We start from the raw sequence: 21,310 nt of genomic DNA on the forward strand, positions 1-21,310 counted from the left end.
CTTTCTCGTGGTACGAGAAGTAGAAACATGAAACGTTAAAACTACCATTTCATATTTCTTCTTCTCGCAAGGGGAGAAAGCAGAAGTGCCTGGAGTGCATGGTTGGGGGCGGGTGGGTGGGGGTTCTTGCTTGAGTGCAGGGGAGGCGTGGCTAGTCCACTGTCTTTGGTGCTGACTGTTTGTTCGGCCCCAGGGCCAAGCAAACCAGTCATGCACAGTTGCACACTGTCTCTTTTTCTCTATGTAGGCTGCATGCAGCCTACATAGAGAAAATGGCTCCCTGGCTTAAATTGAGGCAGTGACGGAAATTAAATGCCAGTTGTTTGGAACAGTATTACAGGTGCTAGCTACATTGCATTCTATTAGAGGCAGTTAATTAATCCAGCACTGGAACACATGAAAATCTGCATCTTTGGAGATAAGTCGACCCTCTCTAAACATGTATTTGTGAAGCCGGTAAGTCCCAACTTTGCGACCTATTGGCTTTGACAATGGTGTTAAGCCTCCCTGCACAGCATCCTCGATGCTATGCAGCATTGCAAAATAAAATAAAAAAGTTTATGTGGCTCCCACGTCATTTTGTAGACATGTGCACCTCAGATATTAAGAAGGTCAACCAGGACCAGGGGCAAACCCTGCCTTCAAGTAGAACTCTCCAATTTACCCACATCAACCTGCCACCTGTAGGTCTGTAATGGCTGTGGCAGTCTGAGTCACATGTAGAAAATCACTGTCTTTGTTAGAACAGATTCACAATTACTTTATTAACCTTCCTACTTTCTCAAATGTGCTTGAAAATACACCATTTGCCCACTCTTTTTCAGAATTTTCTCGGGGGGGGGGGGGGGGTTACCCTCCAAAACCCCCACAGGTGGTTCTGGCTCACTCACTACGCTCGCTCGCCACACTACTGTAGGACAATTGTTTTACGCCTCACCCACTACTTTCAAATGTCACCAGCTGCCACTGCGTGCACAACTTCTACATGTAGAGTTTTTAATACTGACCTGCCTTTATGACCGAAATTATAAATATTTGTGCATTCTTTGTCTTGGACATAAAAGTATCTCCATTAATAGCATCTGGGTAAGCTTCAAAAGCTTCATGCCACTGCAACCACTTTAATAATGGCAAACCATCAGTTGCTAAAAATTGAGGTGACGGATATTCCCTCCATGATTAAACTATGTACCGAATGAATGAGTTGCTGCCCACTAAAATAATATACAGACAAATGCAGATGCGGTTCCCAAAACAGATGCAATATGTCATATGCTAGTTGGCCTGGCATCACAGTTCTTAAAGATAGTCAGGCACTGGTATAGGTGTGCCTGTAACCGGAGCAACAAAAAACGCCAAACAGAAGGAAAGGGACCATTAACCCTATTGGTTTCGTACACATCCCCACTGATAGCACTGTAAGGATGTAGCTCAGCAGACCTGGTGCCTGCTGCTGTATTCCTGGAAGGTGGTGCAGAATCTACATGATGGAAAATATTAGGAGTTTATTCACTTTAGTACTATTTAGCTCACTGCACCGCAAACCCACTCTTTAAAACGTTGTTGCAATCAGTAGCTATTAATGAAGTATATTTCATGCCCTTGTTAATGAGTATGGCGAATCACAATAAATACATGTCAGAAACAGAGTTCATGGGCCGTGGCTTGAATTGTTTATATTGATTTATTTATGCAAAATCATCATCTTTCCTTGGTAAAAAATGCTAATTATGCTATGAGGTTTGCAATGAATGTGATATGGAACTTCCTTGTAAATGGAGATAGTAATACTCCTCAAAGAAAGGTGATAAGTGACAAAATTACTGTGTGTGATAAAGGAGACATAGATTTACGTAGTAAAGGCATATGTGGTAAAGGCTAACATAAAAAAGGGGGCTTGGGGAGGTCTCCCCCCGCCCAAAAAAAGAAACTCACCTAAAGTCACTCGGCGTCGTTTAAGAGGAAACGGAAAGAAACTTCTGCTTCCACTTAACGAAGTACGACGTCACCACGAACAAAGAGAGGAAAAGGCTATGCGTTGAAATAGCATTCCGCTGTAACGCATGCGTGGTAAAGGCATGCGTTGCAACGGAATTCGTTGTAATAACATACAACCGCTCAGTGGGAAACGGCACTACAACGCGGCCGTTTCCACAGAAACATTAACCACGCATGCATTACAACGCATGCGTGGTTACCACGAAAGCCTTTACCACGCATACCTTTACTACGAGGTACGTAGTAAAGGCATATCTGGTAAAGGCTAACATAAAAAAGGGGGCTTGGAGTGGTCCCCCCCCCAAAAAAAAGAAACTCACCTAAAGTCACTCGGCGTCGTTTAAGAGGAAACGGAAAGAAACTTCCGCTTCCACTTAACGATGTACGACGTCACCACGAACAAAGAGAGGAAAAGGTTATGGTTTGAAATAGCATTCCGTTGTTACACATGCGTGGTAAAGGCATGCGTTGCAACGGAATTCGTTGTAATAACATACAACCGCAATTCAAGGCTTAAAATATGACACTTTTCTCCCTAATAACTGAAACCTGCCTGATTGTTTGATATAATATTATTTTTTTCATAACCAACCCCCTTTGCCTAATGCCCACTACCTCTTTCGTGTTATAGAACAAACATTATAAATGACACGTTTCATGCAAAGTCAATTTCCAGTTATACTTGTTGTCTTCATTTTGCACTGCAAATATGTTATAAACAGAGGTATTGGTGATTTTACTTTAATGTACACTAACAGTATGTTGTGTTTTTTTCCGTTGAAAGGTCAGAATTGCCACTGGAGACTCTAACTGGTATTGGTACTGGTATAACACACGGTCTCCGGTTTTTCTACTTCAGAAAGGAAAAGAGTAAGCTGTGTTTTATTTTGTATTATATTTATTTGCATCCATTTCTACTAATGAGCAGCATCCCTGCAATTTAGAATAAGAAGACAATGTAAAAGAGTAATCGTTTCAGCTATTTTAAATCTACATTATACATGGTTTTCACCTTGCTGTGTCTGAATATTTATAACTTAGAAAAGGACCCTGCACTAAACTTGTGTCTGTATATGAAATAATTATAAAAAAAGCTTTAGTTGACACTTATGCTGCATAAAAATGTTTATGATATCACAAGCGTATTACATTGCGATTGATCCTTTCTGTACAACATTAATCCCATGGAAATTTTAGCATAAGAATCCAGAAATTTAATTTGTAAAGTTAATGTTTTTAATTGAGGATTTGCTTGGTCAGAAAAAAATGAAATGTCAGTTTATATTATTTTTATAGAAAACAATGTGGCTGAAAAAAATATCTCAAATTTCTCTTCTGAGATTTCTGTTCATCAAACAATCTACAAATTCATTTTTTGGTTAATTTATATCCCAAAAAATGTTTGCTGAACTACACCCTGCAAATCAACTTATTTGTTTGAAGAATCATTGAAAAGAGGGTGAATGCAACTTGCGAAATTGAGAAAATGATCTGAAATGTCACTATTTCTTGAATTTTTAATAAAATAATTTTGCTGACGTATGTCAGAATATTACAATTTGAGCATCCATATTTAATGCAAAAACTTTACAACAGAATTAACATTTTCGATTGACTATACATTAAGGGGCTGTAATAGACTTTCACGGACAAGTTACTGCATCACAAACGCGACAGATATCTCCCCACCCGGCCATACTACAAGTGTGTTATAGTTTATAGCACTTGTAATATAGGAGAGACGATATCTGCCACAATGGTGCTGTTGGTAATAGTGCTGATAATGGTGGTACTAGTAATGGTTGTGGGGCGATGGCATTGATAATGTTTGTGGTCATGCTAATGATGGTGGTAGAAGTGGCAGTAAGAGTGGTGGTAATGATCTTAGTAGTAACAGCGTTGATAGTAGTAATGTTGGTGCAAATGGTGGTAAATGTGTTTACACCTGCCATAATACTGCATGGAGCGATTAAGCAACCCCACCGACTGCAGTGGCAACTCAGGGGTAGCAAGTTTTCTTCATACTCACGTCCCAGGCAGCCTAGAGTGTGAAGCGGCCCACCAACATCCGATGTATGCTATGTGAGTACATGCAACATGCTCTAACACTGAGCACAGCAAAAGTAATGTCATTCTGTTTTTCAGGTACTACATAGAAATGTATGTCCAGCAGTACAGCAATGGCTACTATACTGGATTTGTTGAAGTGGGATTATTCAGCGAGTTATCTTCCTACACTAACCAACAATTTGTGGATGCTGTAAATGAAGTACAGACCCTCCAGTCGACTTCTGAAGAAGTCCTGGAGAAACAGGTTTGTTTGTTCACAGAATGTTTTTGCAGCAATCTAAAAAAAGAAAAAATGTAAACATCTTCTTAATTAATCTATGATTTAAAGCTACGTTTAAATAGTAGAAGGAAGGCAAGTTAAGAGGTCACACAAATGTGATCCTACATCAACCGGAGTCTATTATCATAGGCTGCAAAGACTCAGCATTTACAGCAATACAATAGTTGTTTCAAACTATGTGACATACCCTACTGCTGCCTAGGAAGATTAAGGGAATTGGCTGGAGCAGTTCTGTACCATAAATATCATTATGATGTATAATAGTGTTTGCAGGCTACTTTGATTAGTGCAAAATGTATTGTTATTTTATATGGCATAATATTTAAATCTTTCATCTAAGAATGACCATCTTTCAGGGAAGGACTGCATAAAGCCATCTCAAAATGTACACATTGACTTTTACAGTAGGTAGAATTTCAAAGTAGGGATGCAAACATCTTACCCTGAAATCATAAAGCAAGAGAAAGGTGCCAGCCTGGTCTACTGCTGTAAGATTAGGATTCATTTTCCCAGTCAAAGCTAGGAACTTTAGGCCAATTAATTTATCTTGTCAAATATGCTGACCAATTGCCATATGTTATGCAGGACATTTGGAAGAGTACTTATGAAATATTCCCGTACTTTCATGTTATTTCAAAGTAGACAATCTTCCCCTTGCCTGTTTCATGAGTTCAACTTCTAACATTCTAAAAAGAAAAGGGGTCATACAGTGCATTTTCTGCTCAATTTCATTAAAACGTTTGACTATAAATAGAAGACACAGGATTGCTAGGCAGTTCAAATATTGGGCCTCATTACAATAGCGGGTGGACCGCCATTGATATTGGCGGTCTGACCGACATCCAGGCCATCGCCCCGACCACTTGATTACAATGCCAGCGGTAGGAGTGCTGCGGTCAGGGGAAATACCACCACCTCTGACAGGAACAAAGATCCTGTCGGGGAGGTGGTCAGACTCCTATCCCTACAATGGAGGCAGAGCCTGCGCAGGCACCACCAATCGGATCAGGATGTTCCTTTCCAATGGCAGATGGAAACAGACTTTCGTGCCCCAAACAGGGCCAGCCCCCTTGGGCCACTGCTATGTGGCCTGGAGGGCACATGTAGTGCTCCCCACAAATCCATGCACATGGTGCCTGCCACACGGTGCATGGATGTGCACAAAGTACCTTTTTGTACTGCGGCTTGTGCTGAAGCCCTTTTCTTGGCCCACAGCACAAGTTACAGTAGAAAGAAGAACTTTTCGACTGCAGTACGGTGGTCTGATCATAATAGAGCAAGTGGAACCACCAACTTATTGTCGGATGGTCACATGACTGATACAATGGTGGGAGGCTGTCTGACCGACCACCATCGTATTGAGGGCCATCGTTTTTAAGCTGCCTCAATATCTAATTTTTCCTTTGTAAGTAGGAAATCTATTTGGAAGGGTAGGAGAATGGGAGCATGAAAAGATGAACAGTTCTCACAATCTCTAACCTTAGGCACCTGAACATTGGGTTAAATTGATACATTATACTCAAAAAGCAGAGCTTACCTTTCAGATTAGAGACTTTACTAGTTTAAACAGAAAATATATCCCATAGATCAATCAATAGGGATTTATAAAGTGAGGGTCTCAAGGCGCAGTTGAGGAGCAGTTAAAAACAAGGAAAAATCAGGAGAAAGGAAGGAGAAAGCTATGAAAACTAGGCAAAAGCAGAAGAAATCACTCTGAAAAAACGAGAGGAGAGGAAAGAGAAAGCAGTGAAAAACGAGGTAAAAATGAGAAAGCACTCAGAAAAATGGTCGAAACGAAGGAGAAAGCAGGAAAAAATGAAGAAAAGCAGGAAAAAGCACTTAGTAAAATGGGGGGTGAGGAAGGGGAAAGCATTAAAAAACAAGCTCAAAGCTGGAGTAAACACTCAGAAAACAGGGAGAGCGGAAGGAGAAAGCAGTGAAAAACGAGGTAAAGTGATAAAGCACTCAGAAAAATGGGGGAAAGGAGGAAGAAAACAGTAGAAAATAAAGAAAAAGCAAGAGAAACCACAATTGGGAAGCGGAGGAACAAAGTAGTAAAAATGAGACAAACACAGGAAAGGCACTTAGTAAAATGGGGGAGAGGAAAGGGAAAGCAGTAAAAAAACAATGCAAAAGCAGGAGAAAACACTCAGAGGAATGGAAGAAAGGGAAAGGGGAAGCAGTAAAATGAGGTAGAAAGCAGGCGAAAGCACTCTGAAAAACGAGGGAAATGGCAGCAGGAAGCAGTAAAATGAGACAAATATTCTCCTTTTCTTCAGAAAAAATACATACTTCTTTGCCCTTAAGTAACAGTGATTCTTTTCTCGTCAATTAAAACATTTCTCTTTAACTGTTAGCTTGGTATTTTCAGAAAAACGTTAAACTTACCTTCAAATACTACCTTTTTCTTTTGTGTAAACTATGAAGTTTTTCTTCAAACACCAGCCTCACATTGGTGTTTACACAATTGGCCAATTTAATTTATTTGTAAGTCCCTTTTAAAGTGGGACACCATACGCCCAGGGCCTGTAAACTAAATGCTACCAGTGTGCCTGCATCACTGATTGTGCCACTCACATAAGTAGCATTTCAAACCTGTCAGGCCTGCCATTGCACTTTACTGCCACTTCGGCTTGTCATTTGAAACTACTTGCCAAGCAGCGACGGCTCGTGGAGGGAGTTACGGTGGGGCAGGAGGGTGGGGAGGGGGAGGGGCAGGGTGGAGGTTGCTAAAAACCGGCATATGGATAATTGCAGGTAAGTAAACAATTAAATTAATAAAACGAATTTCGTAGCTCGCACTGCATTGCATTTTGCGATGCAAGGCGCACTACGAAATTCGTTTCATTAATTAAATTGTTTACTTACCTGCAATTATCCATAAGCCGGTTTTTAGCAACCTCCACCCTGCCCCTCCCCCTCCCCACCCTCCTGCCCCACCGTAACTCCCTCCACGAGCCGTCGCTGTTGCCAAGCCTCAAACTCAATAAAAAAACAGAAGGATGGCAGTAAGGGATTCTCTGTTGCACCACCTGACTATACACAGAAATACAAGTAGATTCCTCTACAAATGCTGCCCACCTCTTAGGTCCACTGCCACAGGACCATACAAAAATAGATAAACAACAAGCAAATAGAGAGGCAGCAATGAAAGTGATAGGATAATGTATCAATACAACAGAACGCAACACACGTCCTTCATTAATATGAAACAGTCTTGTTTTAATATGTCTTCTTGACACGATGATAAGAATAGACAGCCAATATTTTCAACATAGGATGATCAAAGAAACAGCCACGAAACAGCCAAGAAACAGCCAATGCATTTCGCCCGTTGCGGGCTTCCTCAGGGCAGGTTTTTCAGATTTAAACGTAATCACACTTTTTTCAGAAGAATAAGTACACGCACTTATAAGCTTGTAGGTACAGGTATCCTGTGAATATAGCAGTACAGAAACGAGAGGGAGAGGGACGTGACTTGTCCACAAAGTGATTCCAAACAAATTTTAAACAACGTGCTATCTGTATGAAACGTTCCTTTCTTTTAATATTAATCCTCGGTTCTGCAATATGGATGTGTGCTATGATAGGAAACACTCCTAATAAGTTCTCTGTTCTTTTAGAACGCCCCCATGTCATCCGTAATATCTCGACTCCCTCTCCTGTTCGGTAAAATGTCGCGCGAAAAAGCCTCAAACTCTCCTTTTATTACACATATGTCACCCCCAATGTAGGCCATAGGTAGCCCTAAGGCCAGGGTGCTGCACAAGTAAAAGGTAGGACATGTACTTTTATGTTTTGCATGTCCTGGTAGTGACAAAGGGCTACATTCATTTTTCACTACTGTGAGGCCTGCTTCTCTCATAGGTTAACATTAGGAATTCCTTAATATACTTTTAAGTTGTAATTCCTGATTAGACTGGAATAGTTTTTTGATGTTGAATATCTTTAGAATGGTGGAGATACATCCTCCTTACTGGTGAAGTTGGATTTAACAATATTGTTTTAGAAATGCACCTCTTAGAATGTAGACATTTCTCTGCAAGTATAGATCTGTGTGCCTTTCATTCTGTCCCCAATACATGTCTGGGGTGGGTGACAGCTCCACTTTGTGCATTCCCTCTAGACAACCACAAACAGAGGAAGGCTTAGTATGTCTAAGTAACCATCTATGTGCATCTGTTGTCTCTGACCCCCTAAAATCAGACACTTCTGGATCTACAACTGAAATTTGTCAGAAGAATTGCTGTGCTGCTTAAAGGACTCCATGCGGGACTGCTGACCTGGAAGGCTTGCTTTTACTTGTGCTGACCTGTTGTCTGCTGCTCTCTGACTTTGCTGAAGGAGAGATGGACTATGCCTTACAACACAAGTGTGTTCCGAGAGCTTGTTGGCTTGTGTCCTGTTGTTGAGACTCAAGAAAATCAAAGTATCTACCTCTACTCCTGTGCCTGGTTCACAGTAATTGGACCCAGATACTAGCTTCAGTGAAATCAACGCATCTCTGCGGGAGCAGAATCGGCAGACCATACTTGGGTCTTGAGCAGCTTAAGTGGAACAGCCGCACAGACCTCCACAATGTCGGGACCACTGAAGGAATGGCAACACATCCCTTTAACAAGCATGGAGAAACATGGCACATTGGCTTCAGAACCAACGCATTGCCGATTTGCCCCTCATCTTCGTAAACCAACACATCGCCATTAACACGTGTCTAATATCAAGGCATCCCCTTAACTGCAGGAGTGACATTGATATATCAACCCCGCATCTCGTGCTTTCGGCCAAGATCAAGGTACTCTGTGCGCCAGGCCTGCGTGGCTCCTGTACCTGTCCAGTGCTGTTGCTTGAACTGTTGAGTTTTATGCCAGTCTAGCAAGTGACCCCAAAAGTGATATTTGCTTCTAAGCACTGCTATTTAAAATTAATATTAGGGGTGGGCAGAGTTCACAGTGTTTACGTAAGTGATCGAGGAATTCTGTGAAATTCCGCAGAGTTCCGAAAGCGAGCTGAGTAGTGCTGCACAGCCCACCCACAGCTGGAAAATATCTTTTTTTTATCTCCCCACTGTGCTAACACTGTGGGTTGTCTTCATGTTGGATTACCTAACTCACACTCCAGACCTGCCCCCGCCCCAATACGTCTCATACAATTCCACTCTGAAGCTAGTTTTATTAGTTAAAATTATACCCTTAACTTACCATGGTGACTGAGTGAAGACGAGGTCCATCTCTATCCACTCAAGCGTGTGTGTGGCTGCTGCTGGCTGAGTGTGGTGTACGAAAGGTTCTTCTATGGATGCAGACGCAGCCTGCATGTGGCAGCCTCACTCACATGCAGCAAAGACTAGAATGCCAGCCCATATTGGTACTGGTACAGAAGGCAGCCATTATTGGTTGCTGGGAAACATGGAGGGAGTAATGCTCCACCAGACCTTCGAATTTGCTCAAGGGTGAGTCCATGGCCCACATGCATCAAGCACTTTTTCATTCGCAAACGGTGCGATTCCTTAAAATCGGCCGTTTGCGAATGCAAAAGTGCTTTTTGGGATGCATGAAGCAATTTTAGAATTTGCAACATTGTTGCGAGTTCTAAAATTGCGGGTGCTTTTAAGAAGTCGCAGATGTGCGACTTCTTAAAAGCAATGCATCATCACTTTAGACAAGTGAAAATTCGCACTTAGGGTTCCAAATTTACCGAGTGGTTGAACCACTCGGTAAATTTGGAAAAAGTGTTAAAAATGCTTAAAATGTTATTTTTTCAACATTCATGTTACGGACACACATGTCCTTAGGACATGTGTGTGTGCAACATGATGCGAAAAATACATTTCAGGGGTGCATGGGGGGGTCCTTTGGACCCCCCCCTGCACCCATGAAATTTTCTAAGTGCCACTCGCAATTTGCATTGACTCCTATGGGCCTTTTGGCCCATAGGAATCAATGGAAATTGCGAAAATTAACTTAAGAATTCGGTATTTCTTTGGGATTCGGTAAAAAATGCGATTTTTACCGAATCACAAAGAAATACCGAAAAAAATGATGCATAGCATTTTGCATTTCCTAAATAGCGATTCCTTAATTTTCGCTATTTAAGAAATGCAAAATCCTACATTGATGCATGTGGGCCCATATGTTTTATTTGATAAGGGTGCTGTAACATGTTATTCCTGATGCCATATCTATGTTGGTAAACTTTATAAGGATGCATGAGAGATAATGAAGTCGCAACAAGCTTTCTGCACAGGTGACATTTTGCACACCAGAACTATGGCCCACATGCATCAAGCACTTTTTCATTCGCAAACGGTGCGATTCCTTAAAATCGGCCGTTTGCGAATGCAAAAGTGCTTTTTGGGATGCATGAAGCAATTTTAGAATTCGTAACATTGTTGCGAGTTCTAAAATTGCGGGTGCTTTTAAGAAGTCGCAGATGTGCGATTTCTTAAAAGCAATGCATCATTATTTTAAAAAACGAAAATTCGCAAATAGGGTGCCAAATTTACCGAGTGGTTGAACCACTCGGTAAATTTGGAAAAAGTGTTTAAAATGTTGAAAATGCTTTTTTCTCAACATTCATGTTACGGACACACATGTCCTTAGGACATGTGTGTGTGCAACATGATGCGAAAAATACATTTCAGGGGTGCATGGGGGGGTCCTTTGGACCACCCCCTGCACCCATGAAATTTTCTAAGTGCCACTCGCAATTTGCATTGACTCCTATGGGCCTTTTGGCCCATAGGAATCAATGGGAATTGTGAAAATTAACTTAAGAATTCGGTATTTCTTTGGGATTCGGTAAAAATTGCGATTTTTACCGAATCACAAAGAAATACCGAAAAAAATGATGCATAGCATTTTGCACTTCTTAATTTGCGATTCCTTATTTTTCGCAAATTAAGAAATGCAAAATGACACAATGATGCATGTGGGCCTATGTGTCTTCAGAGTTCAGATTTGACTGCTGCGGGGCTTGCTGATCTGGCGCTAAGTAGCCTTCAGCGGGGGCCACTCTAACTTTAACACACAATCTGCTGCCACGGACGGAGAGCAGACTCTGGGAGCGAGGGGTGCAGCGGGGAATACTTACATTGATGTTAAAGGCTTCTTTGTCGGTGGTACATGGCACGATACATCGGTGGGAACTATCTTTCCTACAAACAATCATATTTCTTTCCAAATATAAGTTATTTTAGTTCAATTGCATTCAGTTTGCAACAGTAACAGTTAATAATTGCAACTTGTATGAACAAAGTCAGAGCTACGTTTTTCAGGCCGTCTTGTTGACTCTTTCTCCATCTTGTGGCAAGTTTTAGAATTGCAGTCATTTTATTTTATAATCCGGAGCCTTACACATGAAAATATATATAACAGGGGTGACAGCTTCAGTGAGTGAGTGAAATGCGCAGTAAACTTCGCTTCGCCAGTGGATGGCAGAGTTTTTTTTGCAGAACTCCCCTCTACAAGCGGAGCACGGAGTGGGCAAAACTCTGTGAACTCCGCCAGTGGAGCGTAATTCAATGCCCACCCTTAATTATTATCTCAACGTGTACTTATTGGATTTTTGTCATTTTGGTCTTTTTTTGTTCAGAATATAATGATTTCCTTTTCTAAACCTGTGTGGTGTAATTTTGTCATGCATTCATTGTGTTATTGTGTGTATGTTGCACAAATACTTTACACATTGCCTCTTTCCATGAGCCAGACTGCTCTGTGCCAAGTTACCTGAGGGTGCTCACAGGTTATCTTTTAGTTCCCATCTAGCTTACCCTGACTAGGATTGTGACTCCTGCTTGGACAGTGTGCATACTCTGCCAACCAGAAACCACATTTCTAACACCAACTATTTAGGGTGACTGCCAGATGCCAAGGGAAGTCTCCTTAGATTAGATGTGGCCTTCAGATATCAGAGAAGATAACCATCTTATGCTTCAAGTAGCCACAAAATTATAAGAATTGCCACAAACAAAGAACACATGGCCTTCCAACGCCATGTGTTGGGGTGCCAGGAGAATCTGGCTGAACAGGTGCGGGTGGGGTTCGACCGCATGTCAGCCAGACTGGATGCCCTATGAGGGAGTCTGAGCCACATCAGGGACCACTCACAGTCCCTAACGGACACCCACAGTCCGGTCCATGCTCTCCAAAGGACCATGGCTGACATCGCTGGAGTCCTGACTCAGAGACCGTCCAGTCAGAGTGGCTCCAGCAATGTCACACGGAAGTTGAGACACATGCAGAAATTAATGGAGACCATGGAGCGGACGCAGGCGGAAAGAGCGGCTGCCATGGCTGCACACCAGCAAGAGGTATCTAGGTTCCTCAATGACCTCAAGACCATCCTCATGGCATTGCTGCCACAAGGCCTGGCGCTGATGCATGCTGCTGCTACCACTACATCCACATCTCCCCTTCTTGAAGTGTCAGTACCACACAGTGCTGGTGACAGAACACCACCACCCACACGTGAGGCACATGAGACAGCAGTAGATGAAGATGTGGATGAACCTGCCTTTGTGGTAGGAAGGATGCAGTAGCATTCATCTCCGCCATATTGCCGGTTTCTGCTTGGTTCTGCCCTCTGCATCATCACTTACCACTGTCCCCCTATACACTTTGCGACACTCACCTTGGACCTCGAAATGGACTGCCATATTCTGTTTGATGGCCAATGACACAGCAATCAGACTGCAGACTGAACTCTTCCTCTTCCTTTGGACTTGTCATTCCCTGAAGGACTCTGGCTGGCCCTCCACAGGCCAACATTGTAAAGTGGGGTTTGCATGGGCCTGTATTGCTCCAGGTGCAACACTCCACTGAATGTGCATTAAACATTCATAATCACACAGATGTGTGATATTTCAAGTGTGGAAGTATGGAAGAATGTAGGGTCATTGATTCCCCTTTACGTCCATGTTGCTCATGTCATGGAGTTGGGTCACAGGGTGACACATTGCTGAATGCGATCCGGATGGCGCTGACACAACAAAATGGACACAAGCATTAGTTACTTCCTTGTCCAGCCCCTTACGGAACTACGCTCAGAGCCCTGGGGTCATAGTTCACACCCTTATGCTGGACTGGCATACACCAGGCCAGCCCACTTTGCTTACGCTCACAGGGGGGGTCGACAACGCTACATGTCCCAGGTCTTCCCTGTCGTGATCTGCTGGTCACAGGTCTAGTTGTCAGCATGTCACAGCCACTCCCTCATGGCTGATATACACCCACATCACACCCATTCAGCACACGCATCACAGGACATGTCCTCTGGAGGCAGCGCACCATCTGTGCCTTCAGAAGGCAGAGTACATATTCCCAAGGATGTCATCAAAGATTTCCACAAAAGTGTAGATATTGGGCAGTGGTTTGCAGCCTGTGAGATAGCAATGTTGGCCCACCCGGTCCCTAAGAAAGATTGGGGAGAGGGGTTGTGGGGCCGCTTTTTAACAGAAGGTAGGAATACTTTGTTAGACTTGCCCAGTGATCATGGGATGTCTTATGCCCACATGAAAGAAGCACTGATGACAAGGTCTGGTTTAACTCCAAAACTCTATAGACAGAAATTCAGGAATTGTAAGAAATTGGAGGGAATCACTTGGGTAGAATATGTGTCTTTCTTTTGCAGAGCTATGGATGGTTGGGTGAGGGGTAGCAATGTGGAAAATTTTCAAGCGATCTATGATTTGATTGCTAGGGAGCACTTGTCCGCTAATTATTTTCCAGAGCTACGCCAGCACCTTATTGATAGCAAGTTGACTAACCCTAGGAAGCTTGCTGAAGAGGCGGACCACTGGGCCTGTACCAGGGTCCACAAAGGTCTTGTGGGAGACTCCCCCAAAGGTGGGCATGGTCCCCAGCAGAAGAGTGGGGGGGACAATGGTAAACAGAGGGAGTTCCAGAAAGGCCCCCAAAATAATTCCCAAGGGAACAGAGGTAGGGGTTCCCAGCCTCCCCCTGAGAAGAAGTCAGGACCCCCGACAGGTAAACCTGTTCATAGGGGGCCTGTTATCTGCTTTCAGTGTAAGCAGGTGGGACACCGTTGGTATGATCCCCAGTGTCCCCAAAAGGGTCAGTATGTGCCACCCTGTGCACCACCCCGTCAGATGGCCAGTGTAGCCCTGGGTGGGGAGGAGATGGGTGTCCAAAGTGGGTGGGGTCCGCAGAAATGTCCCTTGTCTCATTAGGAGACTTTGAGATGGTCCCTAGAACTCAGCTGCCTGATAACACTGAGAAATATAGGCAGTGGGTGACCATCAATGGCCATAGAGTGGAGGCTCTGGGAGACACCAGAGCCAGTGTGACAGCTGTCAAGTGTCACTCGGTGTCTGAAGAGCAGGTGGTCCTCAATGCATTCTTCCCAGTTGTTGCCGCTGATAACACAGAGGGAGAGGTCTCTGGTACTCTTCAAGTAGCTGTGAGGCCAGCCATGCCTGTTGACTCTCTGTTAGGCAATGATCTGGAAAGCTCCCCTTGGGTTAAGGTGGAGAAGAAGGCTCATTTAGAGATGTTGGGTCTGACTGAGTGGGCGTGTGTGACCACTCGGTCTATGGCAGCTAAGGGTGTTCAAAAGACCCTGGAGCCTGAAAGGGAGAAGAGGTAGGGGGCACGGGAAACCAGCCCCCATTGTTTCCACGGTCCAGGAGGAGGCAGACCTTAGGGGAATGCCCTGGAACCTACAGGGGAACAAGTTTCTGAACTGGGGAACCTATCTGAGCTGACCCATTGGCAGCAAGAAGGGGGTCCCTCCAGGGAGGAATTTTGTGAAGAGCAACAGAAGTGCTCTTCTCTTGTGGGTTCGAGGCAACAGGCCACAAACCAGGCAGCAGGTGATCAGTCAGGATCACATTGGATCTACTCGGAGAACTGTCTCCTGTATAGCGAGCCTAAGGTTGCTGAGCCTGGGTCAGCCCATGTGCTGGTGGAATCCCAGCGCTTCCTACTGGGCTTGGCTCATGATGTTTCTTTAGCTGCTCATCTGGGGCAGAACAAGACCTTTGAAAGGCTTACCTCCCACTTATATTGGCCCTAAATGCGGAAGAGTTCAGATACTCATTGTAGGACCTGTCAAACTTGCCAGGCAAGTGTTAAAAGTGGGAGGATGCACAAGGCCCCTCTCCAACCTTTCCCTGTAGTCAGTACCCCCTTTGAACGGGTGGGCATTGACATTGTGGGGCCACTAGACCCCAAGACAGCCACGGGCAACAGGTTTATCCTGGTCTTGGTGGACCATGCTACCCAGTACCCGGAAGTCATTGCGCTCAAAACAGTGACGGCCCCCATGGTGGGACATGCAGTGATAGGGATTTTCTTCGTGTGGGGTTTCCCAGAAAGGTGGTGTCTGACCATGGTACAAACTTCATTTCTAATTATACGAAGTCTCAGTGGAAAGAGTGTGGTGTTTGCCTATAAGTTCACCACTCCTTACCACCTACCAAAAATGACATGCTTGCTGTGGTTGTCTCTTGTTTATGTTTTTAGAACTCACCATGTTTTATAAGTTACCACTCCATCTGTGTACTTTACACGTGAGCAAGGCTGTGGACGCAGCCGAAACGCGTAGTGGAATAAACATTCTTACAGAATATCACCTGTACGGAGTTTCTTTGTCCTGAGAGCACCTGTAACGTACTTTGGTGTTATATATATATATATATATATATATATATATATATATATATATATATATATATTACAGGAACTCCGTTTTTTCTGACAGCTTGCTGCAAAATAACGAACCGGACCCAGTTAGGTAAATTTGCTTGCTTTATTCAGTCAAGTGCATCACTCCGTCCCCCATGACGCGTTTCGGGCCCTGAAGCCCTTGATCACATGACATGGTCAGCCAATCCTTGTGTATTTAACGTGCATACAGGTGTCATCTGACCACTGGGCCTGTAGGGATAAACAGCAGACTTCAGCCTAATCCTGTATCACATCGGCTTCATGATGCTTTCTTACATAATGTAAACAGTTTTCAAATAATGCAAATATACAACATTATCTCCATTCTTTCTCTCCCTCTGACACCCTAACATTAAAATGTGGTTATAACATACAGCATTCTAATTTTCAGTGCAAATTATCCCGTAGTGTGGAAATATCGCAATAAATAAATAAATATCAATAAAACCAACACTTTGTATCATACAATAATTGTAAACAAATCATGTTCTGATATTATTTATACAATAAATAAATTAATTATTTGTTCAAATAAGCAAGATATGTGCAAAATTCGCAACGAGATTCGCGCAAAAAAACCCAATGTTTTTTAGGAGGGATATGGAGAGGGTGGTGGGTGGGGAGTAAATTTAATAGTGCCCAAGTGGGCTAAATCGATGTTCAGGATAACTGCCTCTTACATAGTGGTTCAGTTCCTGTCGCACGTTTCTAGGATTCAAAATTTAAAAAAGTGAATTAAAAAAAACCCCAATTTTGTGTTTTTTCCCATTCACCCTGTGAAAAGATCTAAACGTTCTGCCAGGGTTCCACCTATCACGGGATCCCCCCTGACGATGGGCCAATTTCTGCCAATGATTTTTTTGTAACTGCCTGTGTTGACGACTGTAAGCTGTAATCAGTCTTGGTTGGCCACCCTCACCACTCATCACCTTGCGGGTTCCATCCGGTCCCCCCTCCAAATCAGTGGTGGTACCTAGCTTGTTGGCCCTCTTCATGGGTTTTTCAACTGTGATCAATGAATAGCCCCTTGCCAAAAATCTTTATTTACTGCTCGCCTGCGCTGCTGAACACGACTCCTCTGTGCTGCATATTCTCCTGATCCTTAGCATCTCCTCGTAGGGGATGCTTCGGATCAGGTGAGTGGGGTGGTGGCTGGATGCATGCAAGACCGTGTTACCCGCGGTCATTTTGCGATGCAGCCTTGTCTGTAATTTACCCTCCTCACTGTGCACCTCCACATCAAGAAAGTTGACCTTACTTCCACTGATCTCCCCAGTGAACCTCAAATTCAAGTTATTTGTATTAACATCAGAGATGAACTGCTCAGCCTCACTCTTTGATCCCCTCCATACTAGAAATAGGTCATCAATAAATCTATACCATGACACTATGTTGTTTTTCATTACATCAGCAAAAGCGACTCCCAGGACCTGCTCCTCCCACAGCCCCATGTGCAAGCACGCGTAGCTGGGGGAGAAGCAGGCCCCCATCGCTACTCCTCTTAACTGCTGAAAGACTTGATTCTGAAACAAGAAATAGTTATTGGTCAGGCACACCTCAATCACTTCCTTGATCATAGCATTATGTTCTAACATACATGCTGGTCTTTTGTTCAAAAAATGAGCCACTGCCTTCAGACCATCCTGATGGTTGATGCTCGTATATAATGTTGTCACGTCAAGTGTGATTAATAAATAATCCTCCTGCCAAACTACTGTTTTTACTTTGTCCAGAAAGTCCATAGTGTCTCTCAAGTAGGATGGTAAAGTCTTAACATGCTCCTGGAGAAAATGGTCAATATAGCGTGATGTATTTTCAAAGGCTCCCTGTCTGGCCGAGATGATTGGCCTTCCTGGTGGCTTTAACAGACCCTTGTGAAACTTGTGAACACCGGCATTACTGGGTAATGCATCTTAAGGAACTTAAGTTCATCACCACTCAAGAGTCCTTTGCTCTTCCAACCATATAACTTGGAATTGAACTTGTCCCAAGCTGATTTCGCCTTTTGTAAATCGCTCCTACAATAACATTGCCTGTCATTGAGCTGTTTTAAAGCCTCCTCCATATACAGGTGCAGGGGCCAGAGGACAATATTTCCCCCTTTGTCCGATTGCCTGATGATTATATTGCTCCTGCTCTATAATTTCTTCATTAAACTACCATAGGCATTGTTATGTTTTTGATTTTTCTTATCTTAGCTCAATGATGAATTGTGGAGCATTTTTATCTCTGCTGTTACAAGTTCATTAAATACATCGATATTGTCATGGACCAATATTGGATTGAACGTTGATTTAGGTCTAAATGGAGTTGCCCTTGGGGCATTAGTTCTCATGGGTCTCTCTTCGTCCACAGCCCCCTCCGTCCCGCCTTCCCTATTCAATTCTTGCAAGTCACAATGAAGATCATACTCCCCTGTTGTGACTGTCATAGATTCAACACCCCCAATGTCATTCATAGCAGAGGTTTTGCGGGTCTTGCTCTTATTTACCAGGTATAGTTTCCTCAGTTTTAGCTTTCTTACGAATTAAAAAATGTCCATCCTGGTACGGGCATAGTTAAAGGTACTGGGTGGGCAATATGTTAGACCCAATGACAACGTTCTAATCTCCCCTGGACTTAAATGCATGTCTGTAAGATTTATTACTGTCATGGCATCTCTTACTTGTTTCATTGCCGGCGGTTCCATCTCTTGCGGATTTTCTTCTTTGGCGCTGGATCTCCTGCTGGGCCTTGTTGTCCTGCACTTCCTGTGCTGCCTGCGCTTGAGGTTGTTCCTTTGGTTGCTGCAGAGCTTGCGGCGTGGGATCTCAGCGTTTGTTTGCGATCGTTGCGAAGGCAGTCCACCTCCTGAGCCAACGATCGCTTTGTAAACCCCAACTGCCTGCTTGCTGCCCGTTGTTCCGGTTCAGAGTCACTGCCCGCCACAGAGCTAATATCAGTAGAGGACGCCGAGGTATGTCCTGTATTTATGGCCCCCTGCGGTGTTTGTGATGTGATGGTGCCTTTGGGAGGATCATACTTTCGTGAGAACGTAAATATACGCCCATTCTGGTAGTCCGTGAAATCTCCAATGGGGTTAACCCAGTATCCCTAAGAACCTGGGCAGTTAATCAATATTACGACAATTGGTTCCTTCGGGTGTGCCACATTTCTTTTACTCACTCATAGTTATATGTAGTGTATCAGGTACAATACAAAAGGATCAGAATCCCACACCAATCTTGTATTTATCCACTATTTTATGAATTATAGTCATTCATAAATACTCTTTGCAATTTTCAAGAAAAGGCTGTACAATGTGTGAAAAAGTGCAATTTTGTGACATTTGGTGCTCAGTGCTGGCGGCGCAAAAGTGAAAAAAACTATACAGTATTTATATACAGGGAAAATATACAATGATTCAACTTTTGGTCTGTACAATTACACATATACCACTGTATACCACATAGATTAATTTTCATCACAGGGTATTGAAAATACAGATCCAGCCATTCGTCGACGTTTCGACCCTCTAAGCGCGCACATATGACGTCAAACACGGGTCTTCATCAGGACTGGGAGGGGACAGAACAGCCTTCAAAAGAAATCAACTGTCAAGGTGGTGTATCTTGAATAGCTTGAACTGCGTGTGTCTATCAGTGGTGCGTAGAATGCTCCCACGATGGTTGTTCTTATGGAACCGCTGTGCGGACTTTATTTTCTGACTGGGTATTCGGATTACTCTTGTACCCAGTCGTGCTTCCACATATGTTTTGAAGAGCCAAGGGATAGCACTTTGATTCGATTCAAAACGCTGGAGAAGAGACCTCTTCCTTCCTAGCGTGGACACGACTGCATCTTCCTTCCTAGCGTGGTCAGGACTGAATCAGATACGCCGGCGTCTGATTCAGTCCTGACCACGCTAGGAAGGAAGATGCAGTCGTGTCCACGCTAGGAAGGAAGAGGTCTCTTCTCCAGCGTTTTGAATCGAATCAAAGTGGGTACAAGAGTAATCCAAATACCCAGTCAGAAAATAAAGTCCGCACATTCAAGCTATTCAAGATACACCACCTTGACAGTTGATTTCTTTTGAAGGCTGTTCTGTCCCCTCCCAGTCCTGATGAAGACCGGTGTTTGACGTCATATGTGCGCGCTTAGAGGGTCGAAACGTCGACGAATGGCTGGATCTGTATTTTCAATACCCTGTGATGAAAATTAACCTATGTGGTATACAGTGGTATATGTGTAATTGTACAGACCAAAAGTTGAATCATTGTATATTTTCCCTGTATATAAATACTGTATAGTTTTTTTCACTTTTGCGCCGCCAGCACTGAGCACCAAATGTCACAAAATTGCACTTTTTCACACATTGTACAGCCTTTTCTTGAAAATTGCAAAGAGTATTTATGAATGACTATAATTCATAAAATAGTGCATAAATACAAGATTGGTGTGGGATTCTGATCCTTTTGTATTGTACCTGATACACTACATATAACTATGAGTGAGTAAAAGAAATGTGGCACACCTGAAGGAACCAATTGTCGTAATATTGGTCATTCTGGTAGTCCAGCTTGTCACGCTGGAACTTGAAAGTTTTCTGTTTTTTTATAACATCCTCTTATTTGGCCAGCCTCACCAACATCTCCTCCCTAAGTTTCTTTTCTTGTGTCTGTTCGGCCAATGCTCCGATTTGCTCATTCAGGTCCATGATTTTCTTTTGCACATTCGCCCCATCACTTTCCGCATATTTGATAAGTATCCTTAATAGACGACTCAAGTTGACTAGATTACACTGCGCCCATTCCTGCAGCATATTCGGGTCGGTATTCTCGAAGCTGGGGGCCAGCATTATACGTAAGCCGCGTGGGATACGACCCACCTCCAAGTAGTGGGAGAGAAACTTCTGCTCCCACCACTTGGCTTGTTCTGTCCTCATGGCCTTCTCCAGCTGTTTGAATAAGTCCCGTATTTTGCTGCCCCCTACTTCGGTTTGTGGTGTGCAACTTGGGAGTTGAGCATCACTTATTGGTGAGTCGTCGAACATGTCGACTGCTGCCTCCTCTCTGTTCCTGACCACATCTGTGGCAGCCATTGTGATGCACTGGTTTTATTTCCAAACTTACAGCACCCGGTCTGCCGAGCCCCTTGTCCAACGTGGCACCGCTCGTCAGAACCGGCCTTACTCCAGCACCGGCGCGTTGTTTTTTGCAATCACTCCTTGAAGCCGGTTGTTCCTCCTGGTATGTACTCAATCACAACCGTGAGAGCGTTTTACCTTCGGTCTCCG

General features: G+C 43.6%; 1 protein-coding gene across 1 annotated transcript in view; it reads left to right on the forward strand.

Annotated features, from left to right (window-relative positions):
* LOC147724580 (fibrocystin-L-like) overlaps positions 1-21,310 on the forward strand; it is a 1,106,658-nt gene that overhangs the window by 276,429 nt on the left and 808,919 nt on the right. Inside the window, exons 15-16 of the mRNA XM_086966124.1 lie at positions 2,783-2,868; positions 4,144-4,312. Coding sequence (XP_086822250.1) covers positions 2,783-2,868; positions 4,144-4,312 — 255 coding nt within the window. The remainder of the gene's footprint in view (positions 1-2,782; positions 2,869-4,143; positions 4,313-21,310) is intronic.

Source organism: Lissotriton vulgaris, chromosome 4_1, assembly GCF_964263255.1.
Source record: "Lissotriton vulgaris chromosome 4_1, aLisVul1.2, whole genome shotgun sequence".
Classification (NCBI taxonomy): Eukaryota; Metazoa; Chordata; class Amphibia; order Caudata; family Salamandridae; genus Lissotriton; species Lissotriton vulgaris.